The sequence below is a fragment of the Capronia coronata genome (genome assembly GCF_000585585.1).
Source record: "Capronia coronata CBS 617.96 chromosome Unknown acBCG-supercont1.4, whole genome shotgun sequence".
Taxonomy (NCBI): Eukaryota; Fungi; Ascomycota; class Eurotiomycetes; order Chaetothyriales; family Herpotrichiellaceae; genus Capronia; species Capronia coronata.
The window spans coordinates 1,197,322-1,224,830 of record NW_006912896.1 but is presented as its reverse complement, the minus strand read 5'-3'; the positions used below and the strand labels follow the sequence as shown (position 1 = coordinate 1,224,830).

Below are 27,509 nucleotides of genomic sequence, written 5' to 3'. Positions count from 1 at the left end.
TGTTGAAACACTGCTTCGACACTTGGGTTGCATTGCAATACATGTGGCGGACAATGGTCAAGCTATATTCCGGATCTCTAATGGGGAATTCCCAATTCGAAGACAGTGGACGACGCTCTCGAGAGGTGACAATCCATGCTGATGGCCGCAATATCCAGCTCAACCTTTTGGAGCTCTGGCACGTTGAGGACTCGGCGGGTTCTGGAAAATGAGATAACTGGGGCCTCTTCTACCGATGGTTGACCCTCAGCTCTAGTATCAACCCCAGGGAGTCAGGGACTACAGGATTGCGAAGCTACAGTTCCATGAGTTCGGAGCAGACAAACAAGGCCACGAAGGGACACTCCGATGGTATGTCTCTTTCAAGACCATTAACTCGGATGCAAAAAGCGATACAGCCTCAGGGCGCCACATTCATTACATCCTCGTCGTCTGGACGCTTGCGGAATCCAAGCACGTGACCGTATTCTCGGCCTCGTCCCCCTGTGGACTCGCCTCCTTTCAGCTTCAAGTGTTCAGAAATGCCTTGTGCACCTATTCCGTTTATAAGGCTACCGTCTTCAGCTCTTTTTACCTACAGCGGATGGCGCTTCAAAGTTAAGTACTGCCACTCCCATATTACCAAATGGACGCCGTCTTCAGCACAACAACCTACTGCGTCCCAGTTCTTGCGCCAGACTGACCGTTTCCGGCCATCATTTGCGTTCCCTTTGCTGATCATTGTTTGCTTCACCATGCCAGATGTTGTCGGTAACAGACGTGGATGCAAGCGTCCTGAGCTCTCTACAATGAATGTTCTTTGATCCTTCCTTCGTCGCCTTGTCTTCCAAGTTGAGTCGTATCTGTTTTAATTCATGCCCGCACCTTGTTGTCGTTCATATCCTGTCTCACCATCACCCTAGACAGCTTCGGTCTTACTTTTCATTATCATTCCTTGCACAGCTCACTATGGCGCCGGTGACGAGAGCAGGGGCTGCACAACAGCCTCAACCAGCCCCTAGCGGCGGCCAGGGTACTGGGCCTGCAGCCAGTCAGGAAAGTAGTCGGCATACATCTCCTGCAGAATCGGTTTCTCCAGTCAGTCCAACAGGATCTACTGGACCCGACTTCGACACGCCAACTCCACCGATCACTGACGAGGCTACAACAGCTGCTCGAAATGTAAATACTCACGTTGAGGCTCCGCGAGGATTCACAAACCGCGGCGCGCAGTGCTATCGCAATTGCGTGGTCATCATGCTACTGTCTAGCAAGAGAATCATGAATTGGATTCAGATCAGATACATACCCAGACTGGTGGCTGTTGGGGTGCGAATCGAGACCAATGTTGAAGCAGCCATGGGTACCAATGACTCTCCCGGCTCGCCTACCGCCGGCCCCGCATACACTGATGTGTGGTGTGAGCTCGAAAAACTTGGTGATGTCTATTGGACAGACTCGGACCCAGCAATGCTCATCATTGCCATGCATGCCTTTTGGGATTATCTCGTGGAAAAGATCGAGGCGACGAATATCGACTGGAACACAGACAGCCAGCAGGACGCCACCGAGTTCTTGAGTCTACTTAACGAGATTGCCGAAGGAGAGTTGAAGGCTATATGCCAAACTCTTGAGCAGGATGGGTAAGTCTATCACCCCAACCTAATGTATTTTGATTTATGAGAGAACGTCAGGTATGCTAACAAAAATTGTTGGTACGTGTAGACAATTGACCGCAGACGAGAGAAATGAATATGAGAAAACCAACATCGAAGAAATGGTCTCGATCTCCCAGACCCTCCGGATCCGCTGTAACTCATGCGGTACGCTTGATGGTCTTCCAGCCATGACCCGGATCCAGACATTGAACAAGATGGCTGTTTGGCCTCTCTCGTTCGGAAAGCTGTCAGCAAGCGTCTCGAACGCAAAGAAGCAGAAGGCCAACCCGGTCGCTCTGGAGAAGTTGGTCCGAAACGACGGTAGAGGCCAACAGGACGGCTGGCTCTGCGATCTTTGCCGACCGTACATCATCGACCAAACCCACCAAAACCGCTTGAATGCCGCAGGAAACGACGCCACAAAGAAAGCTGAAGTCGAGGAGACCAATCGCGCCGAACTGGACGGCCTTGCTGCCAACCAGACCCTCGTTCGCAAACGGATCTGTCAGCTCCCAGAAGTCTTGATCCTCTCTCTGACGCGGTTCACCCAGCACACCAGCCGGGCGACCTTCTCTAAAGATGAGACGAAAGTCGTGTTCAATGAGGTTCTGGATCTGGCCCCATTCCTCGAGTATCACGGTGACTCAAAACTCACGGGACCAGCACTGTATAGACTCGTTGCCATCATTAATCACAAGGGTACTAGGCGTGCAGGCCACTACGTCAATCAAGTCTGTACCGACGGAAAATGGGTCACAATTGACAACACAGCCGTCGACCCGATCAGTTTGGCAGAGACTCTCGCATTGCAGGATGACGGATGGACCCCTTATGTCTTGCTGTATGAGCGGGTTGTCGATACCGATGATCTGAAAGCAATCGAAAATGGACAACTGGCTGCCAGCAAGGACGCGAATGACTTCGACTTCGACTTCAAGATCACCATGCCGGAGATCCCGGCCGAAGGTCAGATGTACGTGATTGTCTCTGCAAACATTGGCGGCGTGGAAGTCGACTTCCCCCAGTTCGTGCTGGACGATAAACTGCCTATCAATCGCGACGAGGACTTTACTGCCATCGGGCTCAAGGCGGGCGATGCAAAGGCGACTGTTACTATTCGAAAGCAGCCAATGGACGCAGAACTTCAGGGCCTCCAAGTCGCGTCTAAATCTGCTGTTGCAGCTGACAGTGCTGCCGCTACCAACGTGCCGCCGCCGCCGCCAGCGCCACTGGCGAGGCAGGACGGCAATGCTGCATCCCAGGGCCCCGCAAAAGATACAGACGACAAGACGCAATCCAAGACCAAGAGCAACAAACGTGGCCGCACGCCTTCAGGTTCTGCATCTGATGACCCCAAGAGAGGCCCCCCACCAGCCAAGAAGGCGCGTGTTGACGGTGCCGACGGTGCTGTCAAAGCCACTGCCGTCACCAAGCCTACCGTTATCAAGCTTAACGCCCCCAAGCCTACCGCCACCAAGCCTACCGTTATCAAGCTTAACGTCCCCAAGCCTACCACCGCCAAACCTGCCGCTGCCGCCGGAAAGACCACGACCAAAGGTCGCGGCGCAGCACGGGGTGGTCGAGGCGGTGGTAGAGGCGGACGCGGTGGGCGCGGTGGTCGTGGAGGTAAAGGAGGCAAACCCGCCGCCAAAGGGGCCACCAAACCCCGTACCACCAGCACCAGTCCATTCGAGTACAGCGCGCTCCTACGACGCAAGAGACAGGCAGCAAAGGCCGACCGGGCATTCGAGGCGCTTTTGCAGAGATTCCTCGAGAACGAGAGCGCGGACGCGGACACGACCACCTCCACCCCTGCTCAAGTCACTCGGGGCCAGCCGCTCGAGTCTGGAGCTGATGGAGCGCCTCGCACGCCCAAATCGCACACTCACAGCGCCAGACGCAGAGTGACGTGGGCAGCACACGACGATGTCGCCCGGCCTAGTCCCATGGATTGGGACTCTCATACAGAGGAGTGTGGTTCTTACTATGCTGCTCATGATGATCTCGAGGGAGAGGATACACTTGCTGAAACTGAGAGCGAGATGGAAATTGATGGTGATTCGGATATTGAGGAAATGGATCTGGATCTGGATCTGGATATAGGTATGGATACTGGCTCAGAGTCGGAGATGGGATCAGACGCCCGCGCTGCCGGTGTCAGCAACCATCAACGTCGTCGAGGTGTCGTGAACCATCCCAAGGCAAAGGCAAAGAAGGCTCCTTGGCCAAAAGGGTTGAGGGCGCCGTATGTCGTGTCCAAGAGGGAGAAGTAGTCCAGAATGACTGACTGAAGGAAAGGGATGTGAAGAGAACCTGTACGACAAGGCTGAGGGGAAAAGGGGTATCGGGGGCAGCAGCCAAGAGCTCTCTATTTGTTTGGTTTCCTTGTTTCCTGGAGTAACTTGATCATGATAGACAGTCAACCTTTACTTTCTCGCTCTGGGTGCTCTTCTTTATCCTTATTGCCCTTTTCCATAAATCCTGTCACAATGGTTTCGTCAAGAAGAGAGAGCCCTTGCCGGATTCAGAAGGCTTCCACTCCATGATCAGGACAATATTGGTAGTTCCAGAACCTCAATTTCTTTTCCTCCTGTTTCCTTCTCGATGTGTCTGTCCATTCATATGTTCCCTGATTAATACATGAAATGATTTCATCCGGGAAGGCCTTGGACTTTACAATATCGTCCTCCCAGTCAGAGATTCTGTTCTTTTCGCTCGCTTCGCTGCTACCTGCCCTCGAACAGGTAAGCTTTTTTCAAGACTTCGGTCCCAATCCAGCATACGACGCCTCCGCAAAGGTTCACGGTTCCCTTATAGATATCTGGTGCATTCTACTTCTCCCTTTCTCCGGGATCTGTATCTTGATTCTTTCGTGGTCTCAACGTTTCTCCTTTTTCAAATATCCCCATATTCCAAAATGGCTCCTAGGCTTCCTAACTGTCCCCGAGAGAAACAGAATCAATCTACAGGAGATATACAGGCCAAAGACTCTGTCTTACAGAAAGACACCCAGGTCAATGACCTGACCGACCAACAACACAGCCCAGATCTGGTCGAGTCTCAAGATCTACCACCCTCGATGCTTCTCTCGCGGCTGTTGTCGACCAAATCAGCCATTTCTACCACCACGATCAAGACTTCAGATGCCACTGATCATCCATCATCGTCAACAATATCAAACTCTTGTTTCTACAGTATCGGAGAAGGACGTCTGGGTCGTGTCTATGACTATCCCAATACCGATACGGATACAGATACAGACAGAGGTAGAGACATAGATACAGGTAGCAACAGAGGCAAAGGCAAAGGCAGCGGCAGAGGCAGCGACAGAGACAGAGACAGAGGCAGAGGCAGAGGCAGAGGCAGAGGCAGAGGCAGAGGCAGAGGCAGAGTGGCCAAAATCTGTCTACGCAGCGACGACATTGAACTCCGAATCGAAGCCGCCGTACACCAAATGGTCCGCAGAGCATACGAGCACTTGATCCGCGACAGCACAGCCGTCAACAACAAGAAGATAGAGGGAATGGACACTCTGTGTCAGGTTCCACAATACTATGCCATTGCTACGGACACGGCAGCGAGTGAATGGTGGATTGAACATGAAGCACAGTTTGTTTGAGAAATATTCCAAAGACAACGACAGTCACAATGCTGCTACTACTATCAACAACAATCCGACCCATGCTCTAACAGGCCATGCAATCCTCACATCAGAACGGATCCCTCCTCTCCCCCGTCTCGTCAGGGACGCACTGATCGACACGTATTTCCACGACGGCGACCGCATTTGCGCGAAGTAAAGTTGAGTCTGGAGTTGAGTCTGAACAAGGACCAGTCTTTGACGAAAGTACAAATGCAAATGCAAATGAAAGTCCAGTGACGAGGAGGGTCTCTGGAAACGAAGCTGCTGCCGGATCTTTTCATGCTGGGGTATCTGGAAACCAAACCACTCCCAGATCTTTTCATGCTGGGTCCGTCGCCAGCGCCATGTCATCTAGGGCGAAACCGAAACCGAAACCGAAACCGAAACCGAAACAAAACTCAGCAGACACCGACACTGACACCGACGACAACAACAATCACCAGGAGGAATGTGATCGTTTATGTCTTTGGATTCTCGACTTCAACCAGTGCGGCGAGATCTCTATGGACGAAGAGGGGATGGATTGTGCAGTCGATGCGCTGTTCGACAATGATCCCTATTTCCCGCGACCGTTTCTCTCTTGTTTCGGGACGGGAATGTCGGGACAGTTTCCTGGGGTTTCGTCCGTCGATGAGGCAGAGCTGTATGTCGCTGGGCTTTGGGGGAATTTTAGTCGGTGTTATATCGCTGCTGTTTGACTGTTGGTTCCAGGTCTCCGAAGTCTCATGCTCACGGATCCTGGGAAGTGCTCGGCCAATTCCTCCATCACTGGTACCGGGAAGTCGCAGTACCCCGGAGAATTGATTTACTCACAGGAGAGATTCACTCACAGGAGAGATTCACTCACAGGAGAGATTCACTCACAGGAGAGATTCACTCACAGGAGAAGATGATAAGTAGATCCTTCAACGTCTCTGCATATTTTGAGGTAGATTTCTATATTATGTACTTGTAGAGCTTTTATCTCATCTCCCGAGTCAGTCAGAATGTATATGGGGCAGGTGTTTGCAATCGCATGTCTTCATGATACTGTTGTCAGTCAACGTGGCCATTCTTTGGTATTTCTTCGTAATAATGAGCAGGATCGTGTCGCTCTTCGTAGTGTTTGTTGGGCTGTGACCTTGGCCTTCACCGTCGCCATCTGAGTGTCCCAGCACGATAGTCTCGGGGTGCCCGTTATGTCGTCTCATGCATAATGCATCCGTATGGTCGGGTATAAGGTCAGAGGTATTATCGTCGTGATATAGGACCACTTTTGCAATCACCACGTTCTTGTTCAAGCCCATAGTGATGAGATAGTGGTGACAAAGATCGCTTTGTTGTGTGGCGGCTGCTGAGCTTTCAGCTGGTCAGCTTTCGCCTCTACCAAATTCGGCTTCAGATCTCTGGCTGTGTGTAGTGCCTTATCAGGACACTTCTGTGTAGCGATTGTGGCCACGTTTATCCTTGTCTTGATGACCGGGTTCACGAGTCCTTCGATGTTCACGGTGACGAGAATGATGATGATCGTGGTGGCGGTGGCTATGACGATGACGATGGTGACGGCGACCGTGGTCATGTTCCTCGGGATTATGCTCCTCAAGGCCATGGCGACGATCATGGCCCTCAGGCCTGGAATATCCGTCGTCGAGGTCGAACCGCTCCAAACTGTCCTCATCATCGTCATCGTCATCCTGACGGCGCTCCTCGCGATAGACACTCCTATCATGCCTACTTCTCCGCCTCCTCCGCTCTTTGAGATCTTCATCGTCGTCCCCATCTCTGTCTTCATCCTCTGTTCGTCTTCTTCTCCTTCGTCTCTCGCGACTATTTTCATCCCCCTCCCTTCTTCTTCTCCGCTTCTTCATTGCCCTCGCCGCAAGATCCTCGACTTCCCTAAGATCCCGCTCACGCTGCTCCATCCACTCTTTCCTCAATCTTTCCGCTTCGCGTAGCTGCTTGACCCCTTGTTTCATCATAGCCAGGGGATCATTAGCAGCGATCCGCATCGCATCACGGTCGCGCCGTCGACGAGAGCTGTCTCCCCATTCTGCCCGGGACTCCTCCATTTCGCGATTGACACCGGCGAGAACATTCCCGTCCGATGTGGAGCTGTACCATGGTTTATCCGCCGCGCCCTTACCCCTTCCCGCAGCATGCGACAGATATACTGTATACGGGTCGTCCTCCACTCTTAGAGGTTTCTTGGGTTCTTGTTGCTGCGTCGTCGGCACCGGAACCAACGAGATATTCCCATTAGCATCGACAATCGAGATGTCGTCGTCGTTTTTGTCTGACACTCGTTGACGCTTCGGCGCGGTGGAGGCCAGTTGCTGCGTCTGGCGAGCGATTCGGATGTCCCGATCCGTGTCATCTTCCCCTGCCAATCGGCGCTTCTGGATCCTTTTGATGCGCGAGATATCCAGACTCTCCTTTACGCCTACGCCTACACCTCCATCTGCGTCAAGTCCGTTGTCTGAGGCGCCATCTCTTTCCAGTGTAGCCTTGTCTGTCGTCTTGCCTTGTAAGAGTCGAATCCGCGCATCGGCTTCATCTTGTATTGCTCTCTTTTCTCGCTCTTCTGCTGCCTTCTGGGCTTCGGCTTCGTCGTGCCTCACGCGCTCGATGTTGGCAGGGTTGTAGACGTTCCATGATTTCTTGCCGAGGAGGTGGAGCGGCATGTTTGGTCGTTTAGCAGGAGTGAAAATGCGACAGGAAGGGACGCATCATCTTTGCAACCGGCTCTAGAAAGGGTGGCTCGAGTCACGCCGATACTCAGGGCATACTACTATTGTAGGACCGCACCTGAGGATGCTGCGGGACAGAGGTTGTTTCCAGCCTGATGAGCCTAGTGGAGAGCGAGGCTGCGGTGGAGGCTCGAGGCTGAGACACCGGGATACTAGTAGTGGGCGGATTTCCAAGCCGGCAGGTTAAGCGAAGCCGTTCAATCGCCGCTTTAAGCTACTAGGTCAATCAGGGAGAGAAGTTGAACGATTGCGTTACATATAAATCAAGGGCTAGCAGAATGGTTGTGTTGGATGGAATCGACTAACAATGGACCATCGTGTCTCTCTCTTCGTTATATACTATATGGGGTGTGCCATTGATGTTTTCACATTCCGCCACCAAGGCCTTGTGTATTGAGAAACCCATCATCCAGACTTGGCCAAAGCATATTGAGGTCTGCCCACTGATCAACCCCAAAAGCCATGTTGAATGTGTCCTGCAACGACGCGGTCGTAGCATCATCCAAGACTACATCGCTGTCCGTCGAACTTGCCATGAAGGAGCCTTCAGTAAGTGATCGCTCTGGATTTGATTCTCGGAACCCCGTCACGGACGCCAGTCGTTCTGCCTCGGTGTTTTCCAAGGGGATCTGTCTCCCAGCAGTCGGCTGCACGAGGAAGTCGATCTTCGTGATAAGTTTGCGCACGATGGTCGCTGCACTTATTGCAACCGTGAAGCTGTTGCCAAAGATATCAAACACTTCAAGACAGAGGTTGATGGCGTCTCTGGCAGCCGCTAGCGTCGCACCTCGAGGGTAGGCAAGAACATAGCCGACAAGTGTCATGGCGGCGTTCCATTGCCACTGAAAGGCTTCATGCCATCCATGTAGGATAGTGGTCGTGGAAAGCGCCTGGTGCGTGATTTTGGTAAGGGTGATGGCGTGCAGCGCACATTTGACGGCGTTCTGTTCTGCAAGAATTGAGTGGGGGGCCGTCCCAAAGAAGATGAAGGGCCGATAGAGATTCATGCACAGGTTATGGTAGATCATTTCTAGAAGTAACCGTTGGCGCTGGAGCCAGAGTGGCGCGAAGGGGTCGACGTCTAGTAGAGTAGGCTCGTCAGTGGAGAAAGGACGGCCGTTGTTCTTCCGCGCTGTCGTTAAAGCGCTCGGAACCGCATTGGCCCATTCTTCCAGGCCTTTCATATGCCTGCTTAGGAGCTCGGCATGGGCTTCCAAGGATGGCAGGTCTGTCCACATAGACTGGCCGTTGGCGGAGTGCAAGTCGTTGTCGTAGAATGCGGTATAGGCGGACCGAGCTGCCATGAAAAGCTTCGTATGTTCGACGTTGAAACTCAGCCATGTGAGGTTCCCTCCCAGGGGAGCGAAGTTGGAGCCTGAGTGCATGGCAGCGTCAAGCCCATGGTCCGGGAGGGCCGGTGTGGCATTGGACTCGCGCAAGAGAAACGGGCGACCAAGTTTCATGCCGAGCTTACTCTCCAGCAGATACACGGTCCACCACAATCGCTTTCGGGTCTCCCGCTCCTGCGGTGACATCGTCGCAGGGGGTTCCAAATGGAGGCCAAGCATATATGCTGTTCGGACAGCGCCGCCGGCGAAGTTGTCTGCCATATTCTGGAAAGTCCCGCAGCAGAGATAAACAGCACATAGGATTTGGCATTGCAGCGTCGAGATGGATGGACTTTCCAAATCATATTCCAGAAGCCGTTGGCAGCGAAGATAATACCAGCGACCAGCAACGGTGGCATCCTTGTCGTTGCCCACCACATACTGTTGCCTTGTGGTCGGCAGCATTGAGCCTCCGTACTGCATTCCCAGTGCAACCACGATGTCCACAAGCGCGGATGCGCTCCTGGAATCTCCGCCCGTCACCCACAAAGACCGATAGTGCTCTTTGAACTCGGCTTCGTTGAGAACGGGAGCTAGAGCGGTATGGTATGATTGCCAGTAGAGGTCAAGGAAGTACTCTTCTTGCATGGGACTCAGGAAATTGGCTTCTTGGGCTCTGTCTCCTGCTTGAGATGGCAAGCGTCGGTCGACGGTGTTTGAAGAGTCAGCAGTGATTGGGCCATCGAGCAAAGTACTGGGTGGATTGAGATCCAGCATTTGATCAGAAGAATGGGTTTGTTGATAGGTCGAACTTAGATAGCTTGAAATCCGTCCGATGAAGTAGAATAGTGACGATGGCCCATACCAGGTCTCGCCAGTGGAGCGTGCAGTGCGAATGTTGATCCCGTCCCAGGACCCTCGTGGACTCCCGTAAGCGGAGTCAATTACTTGCGATTGTGACTGAGACTGGGAGTGAGACTGGGAGGAAGTAGTCTTTGAGGAGTGTGGTGTCGCTAATCCGTGAGTCTGACCTTCCAGCCCAACTGCAGCCTTACTGCGCTCATGTTGAAGCTCCCTTTCTAGCTCCTGGACCTTCTGTCGTAGACGCTCGATTTCTCGATAGGCGCTAGGAAGTATGATGGGCGTGACGGCAGCGTTGCTGCATTCGCCCCCTCTGCTTTTGCAGTTGAGGCATGGAATCTGGTTGTCGCATTTGATGCGGTGCCTTCGACACGCATCGCAGGCTCTGACCACCTGTGCTCGCTTTTGTCGCGGCCGGGGCGTGCTCATGTCAGTGGCGTCCCAAGCCGAGCCCTGGAATCCAGCAGACATGCTGAAACATCAATATATAAGGTGACATGTAGTGAAGCCAGCCTCTGAACTACCTACCAAGACCTAGGTTTCATGAGGGCTGGATTGCTGTATAGATCATAACTCGGTGGCGACTGACATGGAGAAGGTGAAAAATGCAAGAACTCTTACCAATCATGATCATGATCAGCATCAAAAACAAAATATCGATATTGATAACTAAGCAGCTCGGTCCCGGTCCCACCGCATCACCATGCACAGGCCCATATTCAATATTCTCCAATGATTCTCTCTTGCTCGGATCTTTTCTAGGTACTGGCTGGAGGCGATCCAGACGGAGCAAATCATACTGTGGTATGATACTCACATCCCCTGTACCTTCCCAAAGGAGTGCTCCGACGACAAGGCTCACCTCCAGCAGTCTGTCCAATAGGATTTCTCCGGATACCAGCCTTGTCTTCAAGGAGTGCTCCGAACCATGGCATCATTACAAACACCGATGGGCGGATGTGAGTGGGAAGTGAGTGTACAAGATATAAAGTATTGTCCTTTTTCGCGTTTGTTCACTACCTAAAAATCTCCTTTCCTCCATTACATCCTTCCCTTTTCTTGAATTCCGTCAACATCAATCACTCCGTGCTCAGGCGGCCGACATTTACCAAAGAACACCTCATCTCTTCTGTTGATTGTCCTGGAGGACCCGCGGGTGATCTATCCGGATCTCAACTGTTTTGCAACCATACATATCAATCATCACCATGACCAGTACAGGCCTCAACCCTGAGAGCAAGCTCCTCAAGCCGCTCAAAATCGGCCATGCTCAACTTCAACACCGCATCGCTCTGGCGCCCCTGACGCGCTACCGGAGCGATAAGAACCATGTCGTCATGCCATTTGTGCCAAGATACTACAGCGAGCGAGGATGTATCCCAGGCACGCTTGTCATCTCGGAGGCCACCGGAACCTCCATGCAGGAGGTTGGCGGGCGAGCAGCCCCTGCCTTTGTGACGGAGGAACAGTCTGCTGGCTGGAAAAAGGTGATCGAGGCAGTCCACGACCGAGGCTCCGTCTACTTCCAGCAAATCTGGGCTCTGGGCCGAGCGGCCGATCCCCAATACCAGAAGGAACGTGGCTTGAAATACAGATCCTCCAGTGCCGTTCCCATGCAGCCAGGCGGCCCCGTGCCCGAAGCAATGACCGAGGAGGAGATCCTGGGCGTGATTCAAGACTTTGTCGATACCGCGAAGAGAGTCGTGGCCGCCGGTGGTGATGGCGTCGAGATCCACGGCGCTCACGGTTACCTGCTGGATCAATTCACCTCGGATTCGGTCAACAAGCGCACCGATCGATGGGGTGGCCCGATCGAGAACCGTGCTCGATTGCTTCTTGAGGTCGTCAAGGCCGTTGTCGCCGCCATCGGTGCGGAGCGCGTAGGCCTTCGCCTGTCTCCCTATGCCACTTTCCAAGGCGCAGAGTCCACTGACATCGTGGGCGATTATACCTATATTGTCAAGGAACTGAAGAACATGAACGTTCCCTTCGCCTATCTGTCACTGGTCGAGGCTCGAGGCGATCCCGCCAAATTGCTCACTCCTAGTGATGACCCGGCCATCGCGAAGCAAACCCTTGACTTTATCCTTAACATTTGGGACAACTTGTCCCCAGTCATCGTGGCCGGAGGATACACTCCCGAAAGTGCAGCCGCGGCCTTGGAGAGCCACTATGCGAAGTGGGATGTCATTGTCGCCTTTGGCCGAAGCTTCCTTGCCAATCCGGATTTTGTCTGGCGGGCCCAACATGGCATCAAGATGAACCATTACCACCGGCAGACCTTCTACATCAGAGGTTCCGAGATTGGATACAACGACTATAACTTCAGTCAGGAGTACATTGATGAACGACGGGCTTGGGCAGTAGCGAACTTGGATTCGGCGACCAGTTAGAGTTAGAACTGTTTGATAGATGGTCTTCATATCAAAAGCCCTGTAGACGGGGATCTCACAAACAATTGAGCTATCGACTACTTTTGCTGCCTCTCCTCACCTGCCAGACACGGACGCAATGGCTACAGCGATGAGTATATTTTGCGCCGATCTGATAAGCCAACGCCGCTCGAGGATCCTAGTCTCTCACTGAATGGAGTTGACTAATGGTCACTTTGGGAGAATATTGTGGGTGGGAGGGAAGCAATAAGCGAATCGTGAGGTGAAAGGAGCATTCCTCTTGCGGGGGAATCTCTTGTACGAGGAGCATCTGAACTCCCTTAATATGTCAAACAGCAAAGGTCGAATGTCGCCAGACTCGGTGAATCGAATCAAGCACGATGGCTGCTGCTCAAAACTCGCGCTCGAAACGAGCTCAACTGAACAATTATCGTAGGGCTCCAAGTCAACCAAGCGAATAGCCTATACTATGAAGATTTTCTGGACTTGTTAGATATATTGCATGCATCGGAGGGTGGAAACTGATCAAAACTTGAACTTGAAGAGTCCAACTTGAACTTGACACTCAGGCTGTAGCGGCCAAGAGATTGCCAAGCCTTATCACGTGCACATGGAGCTAGATCACATGAAATATTATGTAATCATTCTTTCGTATTATGTCATCAACATCCCATTGTCGAGCAGCTCTTGGGACCTTTTCCTCCTCTAATAGAGACTTGACCAGCGCCATCAAGCTTGGAGATGCAGTTCTATATATGAGACAATCAATTCACGATGTATCCAAAGGCCATGACGTCCGCCTCACAAAGATCAATGCCTTTGCCAATGACAAGTCTCGAGGTCGCGTCAAGCACAGCAAATCCCAGCCTCGTCGAGATAATAATGTGAGACGCATCAGGATAGAATATAGGGTGTTTGATCTCAACAGACCTCCAGCCTTTCTATGAGCGGCTTGAACGTGATTGACATACCGCCTGCGCACGGTAGGTGCTCTCGGCTGGACTACCCCATTGCTTTTTCCAAACATCAACCCACCGGTCCAAACTCGAATGCGGATGGAGATCTGAACATCGCGTCAATGCCACCGGCATTCGAGAAGACATATACTCTCCGAGCCCTCCCAATGCCATCATACCGGTGGGTATTCACCATTCTCGCAGACGTATCTCAGTACGTCCAATCTCTTTTCAGAAAGACTTCTCTATGGTTCCCCTATCTATATATCTCTATCTACCGCAGTCCATCGTTCGTCTCTCAATTCCCACAGCATCCCATCCTCCGATTCTGTGATCACCGACACCAGCAATTTCAATCTTAACACTTTGAATCAGACACCCATCATGTCCCCCCAAACCGTCCTCGTCACGGGCGCCAACGGCTTCATCGGCTCTGCCGTCTGCCGCGCCTTCTCTCTCGCAGGCTGGACCACGTACGGCCTGACACGCAGCGACAAGAGCGCAGCAGATCTTTCCAGGGAAGAAGTCACCCCGATCATCGGATCTCCAGCCGACCCGTCCAAGTTCCTGTCCAAGCTACCGGCCATCGACGTGATCGTGTCCTGTTCCGAAGACATCAACAACTACGAAGCGCACTTTAAGGACGTCTTGTCGATGATCAGACAGATCTGTGCCCAGCGACTCAAAACAAAAACACAAAGACAGACGGGGTCTGAGAAGCCCAACCAAAAGCCTCTGGTCATCTTCACCAGCGGATGTAAAGACTACGGCATGACGCCGCGCCACGGCGAGCCCGGACTCGCACCACACACGGAAGACAGCCCGCTCAGGCCGCCGCCGGTGCTCGTCAAGCGGTGTGAGTCTGCTCTGCAAATTCTGACCGCGTACACGGCCGAGTTCGACTGTATTGTCACCCGGCCCACCACGCTCTATGGCCGGACGGGCAGTTTCTACTCGTTGCTTTTCCTGGCCGCGGATCAGGCAAAGACTGCGTCAAACGGTGCCTTGCAGATCCCCTCGACTCCAGACTCGATCCTGCATGGCGCACATGTTGATGACGTTGGCGCGGCGTATGTGGCTATGGCAACGGCCCCGCGCGAGGTCGTCGCGGGGCAGGCCTACAATATCTCGGCGCATCGGTATGAGACGTTGGGTGAGATCATGACGGTCGTCGAACAGGTCCATGGCGTCAAAGTCTCCTATGTCGACTCGCATCCAGGGACTGATTTCCAGACTGTTTTGAAGCCGGTGGTTGATTTCCCTCAGTGGGTGGGCTCGGATAAGTTGCGGAGGGATACGGGCTGGACCGACCAGAAGCCCTTGTTTCATGAAGGCTACCAAGTATACCGAAATGCGTACAATGTCGCCGCCCAGGAAAATTCGGAGCAATACTTGAGAGTGAAGAGAATTGCTAATGGACCAATCTTCGGCAGCGGCAGCGCAAAGGCGTGGGGTCGATGAGGTCTTGCCTGGGTGGCTTCAGATTAGACTCATGTTTTACACATATCAGATATTGTATATGCTGCGGTTGTTATCAGGACACGTATAGAAATAGCGCAGGAATGATGCATATCTCAATATCGCCATCCCCTGTTGAATAATGATGACACCGAATGCAAGTCTTTCCGAACTTCTCATCGTTTTCGAGTCAACCTATCATAAATAAGGTCTATGTGCTTAGATGCCAACTTGGAACACTCTACACAATAGGGAACGATTCATCCCACAGCCAAGATTGGCTTGTATCTCCCAGCATGCCGAGAATATCACCGCCAGGAAATGTGTCGTGCACTTCAACCGGCTCGCCTTGCCACAATTCATTGCGATGCCCCAAATTTGCTCGATGGCCGTCGTGATGAAAGTCTTCGTCACCTAGAGCTGCCCTTCAATGTCAGAGAAACCGGACACATTTCGTGACGGTGCTCCTGCTGTTCGTCGGCAGGCGCCTAGAAGAAGTAACGTACCTTGACTCACAGAGCCTATCACTTCGTCAAACCCTCCAATGGGCGACAAGGTGTTCTGCGGCGGACGAATAGGGTAAGAAGTAACAGAAACGCCAGGCGAGCTCTCTAGCGCCGAACTATCACGACTCGTTCCGTCGACCATGGCGTGAGAAGCAGATGTCTGGGTCCAGTCACCCAGTTGTTGTGGATCACTTCGTGTCGTTGAGCTTAAGGCGGGAAACGCACACCTACTGATCCGCCTCAACGGTATGTCCACATCCCTCTCGTCCACGGTAAGCACCCTCATTTCTTGTTCCAATATCACTTTTAGTAACTTCTCCAAGACGCGACCGCTCTGTTCTAATATAGCAGATGAGGCACCGAAGGTCTTGGAGAACTTGATTAGACGGCCAACACCCCGCTTGGCCTCTTGTGCCTGAGCAGAAAGAGGTTGGGACAGGGCGAAAATGACCAACATGACACCGGCGCTGAATGATTGGATTCCTGCATAGCCAATGATTTGAGTCTTTTGAGCGCTTTTGAGCACTTCGACGTGATCGATCAGCAATTTGGAGGTCCGAAGGGCTGATATCCAGCATTGTTCTTTATTCTCGTCGAGATTCACGTCATTGTCAGACACTTCGGGCACGTCTTCTTCTCCCACAGATTCCCCTCGAGGTTGTGGTGAGGGACCACCCGGGACTTTGTTGTAGACAAGTAGTGGTTTGTGTAGACAAAGCTGGATATTTTCATATGCCAACTGCAGTGAAATTGCTTGAAGTTGAAAGGTTCGGGTCACTGGGTCAACTTCAGTGCTGTCAAGCTGGCGGGCGACGAATGAGCCTGGTCTCAACTCTGGGGGAATGCTTTGTTCCCAATCGACCAGGGCCTGGTGGATCTTGGTCACCCTGGCCGCTACAGACTGTATGGTTCGATCTTGGTGGAAATAAGCATCTCGGGAGATAGGCGAGGCAATGAGATAGAGCTTGAATTTGAGCCTGTGATATGTCATGGTCGTAACTGGATGGTGGCTACCGTCTTGGAGCTGCTCGACCGAGTCAAACCCGGGACATCTATCGCACGCCTCGTCCAGATTTCCAGGCATCGGAACTTCAAAATTGCCGAGTTGAATGCACGAAGAGTTCCCAAAGGTCAGTGCCGTGAAACTGTTGAACGGTTAGCCCGTTCAAGACGTTGGGTTGCCACAGATCTAACAGCATGAATGTGTCACCTACCCTTCACAGGTATACAACGCCCACCAGAGGCGTCTGCGCACTTCTCTTTCGATAGTGCTAATGTTGCCCCAGGATGATTCTCTGTGTAGACACAGCACTTGAGCCCCTCTCAACGCAGCGGCGCTGAGGATGAAACAACGCTTCGGCCGGCGATTGTACAAATAAAACCAACTGAGGAGGAGACAAGTTTGTACCGAGGTGACATCGGCCATATCCATGATCTCCAAAAGGTTCGCCTCGATAACCTTAACAAGTCGTGATTGCAATGAGCGCAAGTCGATGCCTGATAGTTGACTCTCAAGAACAGGTTCATCTGAAGCATAGCCGGCACCGAATGCGAGGATCACCGCAATGAGGTAGAGCAGTGATTTCTGACGATAGTGTGCGCGTCCAGACCTCAGAATCTCTTCCAGATCAGCCTTCAGTGAAGGTGCATGTACTATCATAAGGAACCAATGAACAGAACGGATATAGGTGTCGAACAGCACCGTTGTTGTCTGACTTGGAGGCAAGGGGAATCCGAGCAGGTCAGAGATTGGCAACAGTTTGTCACCTTCGCGTCTGGTTATCGGCGCCCGTTCGAGGGCTGCCCCATCGGGAATTGCATCAGCGTCGCCCAATCTCCCAGTCGCAGAGTCGTAGGTTTTGATGAGCTACCAACTTAGCCTTAAGTATAGAGGAAGGCAACGATAGTAAGGGCCAGGCAGCAGCGATGGACAACTTACCTGATCAGCCAGCCCAAAGGTTGATGTCCGATCACAGTTGAGACCAGGGCTTTGGGAGTCCCGAGAATCTTCGGTTTGTGATGTCCCGGTTGCATGGTCAATGTCGACATGGGCGTTTTGGAGGTGCACATCGCTAGACACCGATGCGGTCCGCCTTATTCGTCTGGACAGGACCCTTTTCGGCCTCGAGCCTGTAGCCGGCTTACGTTCTGATCTGGCGGCTTGTCTTCTACCTGTTGTTAACAGCCATAGATGTACACAGAGCTTTGACTCAACCTAGGAGAGCGTGGGTTCTCCTCGCACCGGAACCCAGAACGCAGACATAAAGCGCATGGCCTTTGGTCGTCACACTATAGAAAGTTTAACCATAATTCACCCCGGCTGCTTTGACCATTTGGCTAAATCGAAGGATTTGTGATTGAATCAAAAGCATATGCTATTTTGCACTTACCCTCAGCTTCTGGCGCCTACATCTCAGACACGCCAGCCGCGCCCGAGCAGGTGGCATCACTGTTTCCAACACAGCAATATGGAAAGTGCGCTGCGACCAATGCCCGGCCACCACAGTGGGCAATAAGGTATGCTAGACCGGTGGGAATGGTATGCAAGGCTAGGTACGTGTCTCACATATAGTATCGTAGTTCTGTTCCGGGAATGGGATAATGGATCTCGGAACAATTGACCTGTAGGTATGGCAATAGAGCGCGTGTATCTTGAAAGACAGGCAACAGCTTGGTCTCGTCATACCAGAGTGAATCATGCGAGTGAGCAAGCTCTAGATTGCCAAAGAGGCTGTATTGTCCCGGTGGGAACAGCAAGGAGTGAGGCTCCGGTACGCTTATTAATGCATCAAATACTCTTAGCGGGCAAGGCTGTGCGCGGGAAAAGGGGGTCCAGCCTTATCAACCAATTTGCCGGTGGGCCGAGGAAGGACGCTTGACATTTCCCACCGGCAATTCCAACACAAATCAACGCAACGTCTGCTTCTGTGCCAATACAGGGACGATAGACTGCCCAAGTCCTGTATGCACAGAGCTCGATATCTGGATGGCCTCTCTTTTGGATCGGTGGTACAAGCCTGTATTATCTATTCTGGACCAAGTCAATGATGTAGGATGCCACTTTCTGTGACAATGACATCAACCTTGAAGCAACAACTCGTATGTCTCTACTCTCTGGCGTTTAGTCCCTCTAAATGTGAAAGTCTCTGCCGATATATATTCAGTCTTCACGATGTGGTAACATGCAAAGAGTTGCTCAGTCAGCATATAGCGCTGCTTTAATCAGACTCCGTGGGTACGTCATAAGCCCTACGCAGGAGTGTGGCGGATCATAGGGCGGCGTCATGACTATTCCGACATTGGTCATGTTGTTGAAGCCACCGCAGTCGGAGACACGGCGGGAAGGACACTTAATAACAGGCAGATTGAAGTACATTTGGGAAGGATAAAGGGTTTCCTACGGAGTTGCAATCAAATCCTCAATCCAGCCACCTCAATGGGTATTTGAGCAGAGGCCCATTCATGCCTTCGAAGACCCTGTGAACGATTGTCCTCTGCTTCCGGGAACACTTGGTCAGCATCCAGCGCAGGCCGCCGCGTCCCTTCAGACAACTATTTGCCTCGTGGCCGGAGTCAGCCACCTTCTAGACAGCAACCTCCCCTTCTCCATTCATAGAACTTTACCTCGCCCTTACCATCCTCCACTATGTCCTTCCTCAATAGAAATAACCTCTTCGGCGGAGGCCATCAGCCTCAACAACCTCCACGAGATCCCTACGGCTCCCCAAACCGGGGGAGCCGTCCTACCCAGAGCGGAGGCGGCGGTTACGATACTCCCATGAATGGAGGCTATGATACTCCTCCTTCCAGGCAGTCTCAAGGATACGGCAGTCCTGCCCTTCCGGCAAGAAACATGCCGCCGCGGCCGACCGGTCACCAGAACAGTCCCAGTAGGGGAGGAGGTCGTTCGGGCGGTGGACACATGATGACTTTACAACCTGCAAAGAGCCCGGACAACTCATATACCTTCCGCAACCTGGTCGCCGTGTCGACGCAGGACCTCCCCCCTTCGCGCGATGGCACCGACATCTTTCTCCTCATCAATGGTACGTATGTGGTCACAGCACGACCTTTGGATTCGTTTCCGCGAGGATATATTGGTTTGTCCGAACCACAGCGATCGTGGATGGGTGTGGCCTTGACGGATCAGGTTCAGGCCGAAGTCTATGACCCGTTCAGCCAGGGCAGTCAGGCGTACATTGGCGCTATGGACGTAGAGATTGGGTTCGCCAGTACAAGGAAGGTCACCGATACACCATACGACCAGGATGATCTTGCAAGAGAAATAACAAAGGTACGGTTGCGATACTGATGATTATCTTTCGGAGTGTGAGCTGACGTGATTGCAGTTGTTCAACAGCCAAATGTTTTCACCAGGCCAAAGATTCCTGATGGATCTGAAGAGTATCCCTCTAAATCTCCAGGTCAAGACGGTGCAACTAGCGGATTTGAGTGAAAAGTCGGCTCCGACGACCTCTGATCCACGCGCGAGAGGCATCTTGACACCACAGACACAGATCAACTTCTTCAAGGACGGCAAGACGCCCATCAACCTCAAAGCATCATCGAGGAGGCCGGCGGCAAACTCCATCATTGCTCCCGACTTCAAATTTGAGGACATGGGCATTGGTGGTCTTGATTCTGAGTTTGTCACTATCTTCCGAAGAGCCTTTGCCTCCCGTGTCTTTCCACCTGGACTGGTCGAAAAGCTGGGCATCCAGCACGTCAAGGGTATTTTGCTGTATGGGCCCCCTGGAACAGGAAAGACTTTGATCGCAAGACAAATCGGAAAGATGTTGAATGCCCGAGAACCCAAAGTTATCAATGGTCCGGAAGTCCTCAACAAATACGTTGGCCAGTCGGAAGAGAATATCCGAAAGTTGTTCGCCGACGCCGAGAAGGAGTACAAGGAAAAGGGCGACGAGTCGGGTCTCCATATCATCATTTTTGACGAACTTGACGCTGTTTGCAAACAGAGAGGTAGCGGTGCTGGAGGCGGTACAGGCGTGGGAGACAGTGTTGTCAATCAATTGCTTTCGAAACTCGACGGTGTCGACCAGTTGAACAATATCTTGTTGATTGGTATGACAAACCGAAAGGATATGATTGACGATGCCCTGCTCCGTCCCGGTCGTCTCGAACTCCACATGGAAATATCTCTTCCCGACGAACACGGAAGAGCACAGATCCTGAAGATCCATACCCAGAAAATGCGGGACAATAAAGTCCTGGACCCGGATGTCGACCTGCTCGAGCTGGCTCGTAAGACGAAGAACTTCTCCGGCGCCGAGATTGGCGGTCTAGTCAAATCGGCCACGTCGTTTGCATTTAGTCGACATATTAAGGTGGGCACCATGGCTGGAATCACCGACGACGTGGCCGACATGAAAGTCAAACGGGCTGATTTCGAGCATGCTCTTGAAGAAGTCAAACCCGCTTTTGGCGTGTCAGAAGAAGAGCTGTCGTATTGCTTGAGAGGAGGAGTCATTCATTTCTCGCAATACATCAAGGATGTATTGGAGGAGGGCAAACTCTTTGTTGAACAAGTACGACAGCCGCAGTCGACGCCTTTGTTCTCGGTGTGTCTACACGGTCCACCAGGCTGTGGAAAGACTGCATTGGCGGCCAAAATAGCCATTGATTCGGGCTATCCGTTCATCAAGCTAATCAGCACCAAGGACACCCTGGAGATGAGCGAAAGCCAGAAGATCTCTTACCTCAGCAAGGTGTTCATGGATGCATACAAGAGTCCCATGAGCGTGGTGGTGCTGGACGATATCGAAGAATACATTGAATGGACGCCGATAGGTCCCCGGTTCAGCAACCCGATACTGAAGACGGCTGTGGCCTTGCTACGCAAGGCTCCTCCGCCGGGACGCAGTCTGCTGATCATTGTGACGGCGACGCAGCGCAGTGTTTTACAGCAACTGGATTTCTGGCGTCATTTCAACTCGGATATTCCCATTGCCAATGTCCGGACGTATGAGGAGCTGGAACATGTGATGAAGGACTCCAAAGCCTTTGCTCCCGCGGACATTCCCAAGGCCATTGCCGAGATCAAGGACATCACCCGGACCGAGGAGGTTGGTGTTGGGATCAAGCAAATCCTGCAGGCCATTGAGACGGCCAAATTGGATACAGATCAGGTGTCGAGATTTGCCGGCACTGTGTCCAGGGCAATTGCAGAAAGAGGCAATATTTACGGTTAGAAAGATGGACTGCTCCGTCTGTATAGATAGATATGAATGAGTGTGCAACCGACAACATATATCAGCCACCAGCTTCTCGCTGTCTCGAGTCCCAGAGTCTCTCACTTCTGACGTGCCACCTCACTCACAGCCCTGCCTTTTGGGGCAATTCTGGTTGACATTATAGTCACGGCCACTATCCCTGTGAGGTCTCTGACAGCCTCGTCGGCTTTGGCCTTTTACTTTATTCGCACCTTTCGACCCGGCGGGGTTTGCCCGCATCTGGCGTCGTGATCCTCCACAAACCAGCCCGCAAAGACCGTCAAGTGGGACGAGGACGGGGACGGGGATGGAGATGGGTAATCTCCCCGTTTCGTTTCGGCATTTAGATTGCGGAGAGCCCTCTCTCTTCTTCGTCAAGGTGAGCGAACAGAAGCACACCTCAAGCCCAGAGAGGGGGCGTGTATGGTGATATACCATGCCATTGTCCACCGAGTCGTGTCCGACATGTGAGTGAGGCTTTTCTGTTCCTTTTCCTTTTCCGTCTCGACCAAGGTTGCCAGCACCGGCACGACGAAATCCAACTTACTGAATCCTGCTAGCAGATACTACGGTATTGCTACATCTCGGCTCGAACAATATCAACGGCCCTTTCCGCCGTTCCACTGAAGACAAGATTCTTGTATCCATACATATATCAAGACTGTTATTTATCCATGCAGCACTGTCACCGTCACCGTCGCCATGTCTTCGGACCAACAACCCCAGCTTTCCTCTTCATCTCGACTTCAATCTGAACCTCAACCTTCTTCACACTCCTCCACGAATCCATCCCCCTTCCCCCATGGCGTCTTCCTCCCCAACGGCCTCCAAACCGACCCTCCCTTCCCTCCCAACCCCAAGGACGACCCAACGCACAACTACAAACTCAACCACTTCATGCTCCGGATCCGCGACCCGGCCCCGTCTCTCCATTTCTACATCACGCTGATGGGCATGCGCACCGTCTTCACCATGAACGTCGGCCCCTTCACCATCTACTACCTCGGCTACCCACAGACGGAAGCGCACCGCCGCAACCTCGCCCGATTCGGCGCTGACACTGCCGCCAACCTGCAACACACTCTGGGCTTGTTGGAACTATACCACGTGCACGGCTCCGAGAAGCAGGATGTCGACTACTACGCCACAGGGACGGGGAATGTGCCGCCTCATTTGGGGTTCGGACATCTGGGGCTCACGGTCCCGGATGTCGCCGTTGCAGTGGACCGATTGGAGGCTAACGGAGTCGAGGTGGTCAAGGGGTTGGGGGTCTGTACGAGGCAGTCGATTCCCATTTCGGACTGGGAGGTCGAGGAGAAGGGGGTGGGTGTGGAGGTGGAGGGGACGGATAGTCAGATTCACGCCGAGTATAGCAAGATCTTTGAGAAGATTGCGTTTGTGAGGGATCCGGTGAGTTTCACTTGTCTTCTCAGAGTCATGTCGAACTGGGAGTATTTGTTTACGACTTTGTCTTTCGAACGGGAGTCAAGGTCGTGGTGTCCCAGTTGACGGTTTTTGGTTTTCATGTTTCATGCCATCGGACCGGTCCAGCCACAGCCTTGCAGCCTTGGAGAAAGCATTTTTACTGCATGTATTTCCTCCATTCTGGGCTGTGTGTGCTTCGTTCTGTTTGTCCTTCCCTTTACTTCTACCGTGGCATATGATGAATTTCCACGAATTTCTTCTGCGTTTGGGTCTGCACGTTGAATCCTTGTATTCCCTAGAACTCAAAACACGAGTCTGCGATCAGGGTCCGGTACTTCCTTCAATGCCTTGCAGAAACCCGAAAAAAAGGTGTATTGTCTCAGCAATATATGGCTAACTGCTGTCTGTCTTATAGGACGGGTATATCGTGGAACTTGTCCCTCAGAACGTCGATCCTCTGGATCCATGATCGGTTTGGTCTCTATCTCTCATATGTGATTACTGATTACCTTCCGGATGCCGCAGTCCGTATTGTCGAGGGACTTTCCCTCTTCTTGGGTTCCGGAGGATTGAGACAGGTCAGTTCTGGTCTGAGCCGAATTGGAATACGGTAGAGGCAGCAGAACCAAAGAGCCTCAGGTGTCTCATAGCCAGTCCGAGTGCTCAGGGACAAATTTCATATATAGCATGTTTCACTTTTACTACTAGTGACATTGACTGGTCGAAGTGTCATTATAGCATTGGCACTCGAAAGGATCATTACTAGTATGCAAGCACTGTTCAAAGGGATTATAATGGCAGATGGATGTGTCGATCTTACTCAGTCTTGCCTCAAGCATGGCTTCCGACCCGCACGATATCGCCAACGTGTCTTCAAGCGGACAGAAATAGGATGGGCCTTTTATCGTGTCAGCCTTGCAGGCAGCCAGGTTTCCTGGCAATGTCAATCGGTAGCAGAGGACAACTCCCATAGGCCATGCGAATCCAATATAACTTTCCTGTCCTTTACCCATGGACCTTCCCTTCCTTCCTCTCTCAATACTACATTGATGGCGCCAGATGTCCCTGGGAAGAACACAACTGGTACGGCGTGACAACTTCGACTGCGGCCACATATTGATATACCGGAATCAGCGCTCAGCAATGGCCATGGAGGCATTGGCTGCGGTTACTTCAGCACCAAGTCTAGACTCGGCACAATCGACTCTGGTCGTTAACAGTTGCGGAATGAAAGACCTACCTCCTTTGCTCTCGTTGCCCCCAGAGCTGCATAGCATGATTGCGCAAGAACTGAGATATCCAGACCTGCTATCTCTGAAGCTCTGCCATCCGTACTTTGGCCTATTGCTTGAGGACCAACCTACGATCTGCGACCGAATACAATGGCTTATGAGCCGGGCCAGGGTGGGTCTGCCCGTTCCGCAGAGCACGAAGTTGTCGTTCCTGTCTGATGTCGCCTTTGTCGCAAAACCCGAAGTCAAGGCTATCTTGAGGCAAAGATTGCGACATCGTGAGTGTATAGAATGTGCACAAGCGAGGAACTCTATAGGGAGGATGCTGGGGATGAGGAAGGGGCGGATGCTCTGCTTCGTTGTGGAAGGCGACTGTTGCCCTCAGGCCCAGATTCCAGAAAAGGAAGAACGACGACCACACGAGAGACGCGGCTGGAGGGGCATGAAGTGGGTGCAGGATATCTGCAGATATCTGAAACGACTGGTTCTTTGGACGGCCCCGGAGCTTTTTGTGAGAAGCTATATCGATTACTTCCAGGTCCTTCTGTTGAGCCGAATTTTGTTGGCGGTTACGGATCAGTCCATTGTCAAGATCAGTGTCAACTCGTGGGGTTTCTGAGGTACCTAGGTAGATAACAGAGGCGCTGGAAATCGTCCCGAAGCTCATTTTTGCTCTGACGACACTTGAAACATGTTTCACACGGAGTATGACCGGTTGAGGAACGCCATGGCCATTTCTGTCATTCCCACCTTGAGCAGTCCTGTTTACGCCCTTCTGGTTGAGCTGTCTGATCAGCATCAAAATCAGCAAGCGGAACCCCGGTCTTCCGAGCGTATGCGAGTCTCGAGAGTCGAGGTATGTCACATTCAGACACCTTGAAATTGGATCAGCACCTTTGGGTAGAAGCTGGTAAGCCCTGCCTCAGGCAGCTACCGTCATGGAAATTCGCGAGGCTCGACACTGGAGGAGGATGAGCGAAAGGATGAAAGTCAAGTTTGAGGCTGAGGAAAAAACCATATGCCCACACTGCGCGAGGTAAGAGCCGTGCTGCTGTCGTCGTTCTAACACTGGGATTTGGTCGAGCACTCTCACTCTAGCAAGAACAGGAGCTGGTTAAAAGGCAGGCTCTTGTCTGACCAAGTCCGTGAAGCTAAGTAACCAGCAAAAAAAAACTTGACAAGATTTACATTTGAAAAAACAATGGAGCTGCTGGGGCTTGAACCCAGGACCTTATGCAGACTTGCAGATAATAGATGCAAAGCATACGCGCTTCCAGCTGAGCCACAACCCCGTTTGTCACCTTGCGGCTGACGCAAGATTAATGACTAATTTTGGCAGTTTTGTTATATGAGGCAAGAAGTGAACTAGTAGTAGAGCTAGATGGTCCTAACCAACCCGGCTAGTACTATGTAAGATACTAGCAACGGTCCCCAAGGTTAAATGGATCTTTTGGGACTCTCTAGAGAGGAAATACATCCCAGGAAGGGTTAGAAAAAAGTCGGCGAAACTCGAGGTCACGTGCATGGGCCCGCAAGATTCCTGCGGGCGGCCAGTGCATGCAGCCGTCGTTTGGCCCGAGAGAACCTGCGCAAGCAAACCCGCCAGGGACAATTGAGTTTATATTTTTTGCGTCGTCTCCGAACTTGTCCTCCCCATAGTATCAGGCTGTAACTTTTCAGCCTACATCAGAGCCTTTCTGCAATCTTCAAGTGCACTACCTGCAAGATACCATGAACGGCGCCAAACAAGGCCCCAGTGTGGCCGACCTGGCTGCGATGTCCACCGAGGAAAGAATGGCTGGCATGGAACACTCAGAAGTCCGCTATTTCACAAGGTCAGATTCCCCAGGTGAGGTTAGATTCTGTTCAGACACTGACTTTGCATAGCTACGACCACCACGGTATCCACGAGGAAATGCTGGTAAGAGACACCCACATGCTCAAGATGAAAATTGACTAACAAGAATCTAGAAAGATGAAGTCCGCACACGATCGTACCGGGACGCCATCTACCAGAATGCGCACCTCTTCAAGGACAAGGTTGTACTTGACGTCGGCTGTGGAACGGGAATTCTCAGCATGTACGAGCCCACTTCGCGACGGTATTACATTCATGCTAACCCTAGCAGGTTCGCAGCACGTGCCGGCGCAAAACATGTCATCGGTGTGGACATGTCCAGCATTATCAACAAGGCCAAAGAGATCGTCGAGGTGAATGGACTGTCAAAGAAGATCACTCTGCTGCAAGGGAAGATGGAGGAGGTGGAGCTCCCAGCACAACACCTGGTAAACGGCAAGGTGGACATCATCATTTCGGAATGGATGGGCTATTTCCTCCTTTACGAAAGCATGCTCGACACAGTCCTCTACGCCCGTGATAAGTTCCTGACGCAAGGAGGCAAAATCTTCCCAGACAAGGCGACGATCTACATGGCCGGTATCGAAGACGGAGACTACAAGGAAGACAAGATTGGATGTAAGTTGACACAAGAGACGGTCAATTCACGGTAGAGGCTAACCCTTGTAGTCTGGGACAACGTTTACGGCTTTGACTACTCTCCCATGAAAGAGAGTGCATTGAGCGAACCCCTTGTCGACACGGTGGAACTAAAGGCTCTGGTCACTGACCCGTGCCCGGTCTTCACGATTGATCTGAACACAGTCACCGCCTCTCAACTGGCATTCTCAGAGCCATTCGAACTCCGAGTGCAAAGAAACGACTTCGTCCATGCGCTCATTGCATGGTTCGACATCGACTTCACCGCCTGCCACAAACCAATCCGATTCTCCACGGGACCCCACGCCAAATACACGCACTGGAAGCAGACTGTCTTCTATCTTCGGGAGGTGCTGACCGTTGAGCAAGGCGAATCTGTGCGAGGTTACCTTTCCAACAAGCCCAACAGCAAGAACAAGCGCGATCTGGACATCAAGATCGACTATGAGCTGGAAACTTCCGACCCCACACGCTTTGCTAGTGGATCATGCGAGTACAGAATGTAAGCAAGATGTCGTCCACACCGTTGTTTCGTCACTGACCTTCTTCACTAGGTGCTGATCCCAGCCAACATTCACGACATCTTTTTTTGCATTTTGTTAGGTGTGATCATTACG

The 27,509-nt window shown here is 52.1% G+C and overlaps 11 protein-coding genes across 11 annotated transcripts; 8 read left to right on the top strand and 3 right to left on the bottom strand.

The window, feature by feature from the left end:
- Nucleotides 1–948: 948 nt before the first annotated feature.
- On the top strand, nucleotides 949–3,910 carry A1O1_04997 (uncharacterized protein; the record flags this gene model as incomplete). Its single annotated transcript, XM_007725885.1, has 2 exons — nucleotides 949–1,622; nucleotides 1,705–3,910. 2 exons carry the CDS (start codon nucleotides 949–951, stop codon nucleotides 3,908–3,910), a joined length of 2,880 nt encoding a protein of 959 aa, XP_007724075.1.
- Nucleotides 3,911–4,554: 644 nt separating this feature from the next.
- On the top strand, nucleotides 4,555–5,256 carry A1O1_04996 (uncharacterized protein; the record flags this gene model as incomplete). Its single annotated transcript, XM_007725884.1, has 1 exon — nucleotides 4,555–5,256. One exon carries the CDS (start codon nucleotides 4,555–4,557, stop codon nucleotides 5,254–5,256), a length of 702 nt encoding a protein of 233 aa, XP_007724074.1.
- Nucleotides 5,257–6,686: 1,430 nt separating this feature from the next.
- On the bottom strand, nucleotides 6,687–7,940 carry A1O1_04995 (uncharacterized protein; the record flags this gene model as incomplete). The annotated part of the gene is made up of 1 exon (XM_007725883.1): nucleotides 6,687–7,940. The coding sequence occupies one exon, from the start codon at nucleotides 7,938–7,940 to the stop codon at nucleotides 6,687–6,689; it is 1,254 nt and encodes a 417-aa protein (XP_007724073.1).
- Nucleotides 7,941–8,371: 431 nt separating this feature from the next.
- Nucleotides 8,372–10,666, bottom strand: A1O1_04994 (uncharacterized protein; the record flags this gene model as incomplete). Its single annotated transcript, XM_007725882.1, has 1 exon — nucleotides 8,372–10,666. The coding sequence occupies one exon, from the start codon at nucleotides 10,664–10,666 to the stop codon at nucleotides 8,372–8,374; it is 2,295 nt and encodes a 764-aa protein (XP_007724072.1).
- Nucleotides 10,667–11,403: 737 nt separating this feature from the next.
- A1O1_04993 (uncharacterized protein) lies at nucleotides 11,404–12,588 on the top strand (the record flags this gene model as incomplete). The annotated part of the gene is made up of 1 exon (XM_007725881.1): nucleotides 11,404–12,588. One exon carries the CDS (start codon nucleotides 11,404–11,406, stop codon nucleotides 12,586–12,588), a length of 1,185 nt encoding a protein of 394 aa, XP_007724071.1.
- A 1,340-nt stretch (nucleotides 12,589–13,928) lies between these two features.
- On the top strand, nucleotides 13,929–15,005 carry A1O1_04992 (uncharacterized protein; the record flags this gene model as incomplete). Its single annotated transcript, XM_007725880.1, has 1 exon — nucleotides 13,929–15,005. One exon carries the CDS (start codon nucleotides 13,929–13,931, stop codon nucleotides 15,003–15,005), a length of 1,077 nt encoding a protein of 358 aa, XP_007724070.1.
- Nucleotides 15,006–15,412: 407 nt separating this feature from the next.
- Nucleotides 15,413–17,557, bottom strand: A1O1_04991 (uncharacterized protein; the record flags this gene model as incomplete). The annotated part of the gene is made up of 4 exons (XM_007725879.1): nucleotides 15,413–15,490; nucleotides 15,519–16,653; nucleotides 16,723–17,343; nucleotides 17,448–17,557. The coding sequence occupies 4 exons, from the start codon at nucleotides 17,555–17,557 to the stop codon at nucleotides 15,413–15,415; spliced, it is 1,944 nt and encodes a 647-aa protein (XP_007724069.1).
- A 1,597-nt stretch (nucleotides 17,558–19,154) lies between these two features.
- A1O1_04990 (vesicle-fusing ATPase) lies at nucleotides 19,155–21,717 on the top strand (the record flags this gene model as incomplete). Its single annotated transcript, XM_007725878.1, has 2 exons — nucleotides 19,155–19,802; nucleotides 19,858–21,717. 2 exons carry the CDS (start codon nucleotides 19,155–19,157, stop codon nucleotides 21,715–21,717), a joined length of 2,508 nt encoding a protein of 835 aa, XP_007724068.1.
- A 723-nt stretch (nucleotides 21,718–22,440) lies between these two features.
- On the top strand, nucleotides 22,441–23,247 carry A1O1_04989 (lactoylglutathione lyase; the record flags this gene model as incomplete). The annotated part of the gene is made up of 1 exon (XM_007725877.1): nucleotides 22,441–23,247. The coding sequence occupies one exon, from the start codon at nucleotides 22,441–22,443 to the stop codon at nucleotides 23,245–23,247; it is 807 nt and encodes a 268-aa protein (XP_007724067.1).
- A 1,155-nt stretch (nucleotides 23,248–24,402) lies between these two features.
- On the top strand, nucleotides 24,403–24,795 carry A1O1_04988 (uncharacterized protein; the record flags this gene model as incomplete). The annotated part of the gene is made up of 1 exon (XM_007725876.1): nucleotides 24,403–24,795. A coding segment is annotated over one exon (393 nt), but the record flags the coding sequence as incomplete, so codon positions are not given.
- Nucleotides 24,796–26,126: 1,331 nt separating this feature from the next.
- Nucleotides 26,127–27,398, top strand: A1O1_04986 (protein arginine N-methyltransferase 1; the record flags this gene model as incomplete). Its single annotated transcript, XM_007725875.1, has 5 exons — nucleotides 26,127–26,230; nucleotides 26,283–26,316; nucleotides 26,367–26,476; nucleotides 26,525–26,871; nucleotides 26,923–27,398. 5 exons carry the CDS (start codon nucleotides 26,127–26,129, stop codon nucleotides 27,396–27,398), a joined length of 1,071 nt encoding a protein of 356 aa, XP_007724065.1.
- Between the last annotated feature and the right edge of the window lie 111 nt (nucleotides 27,399–27,509).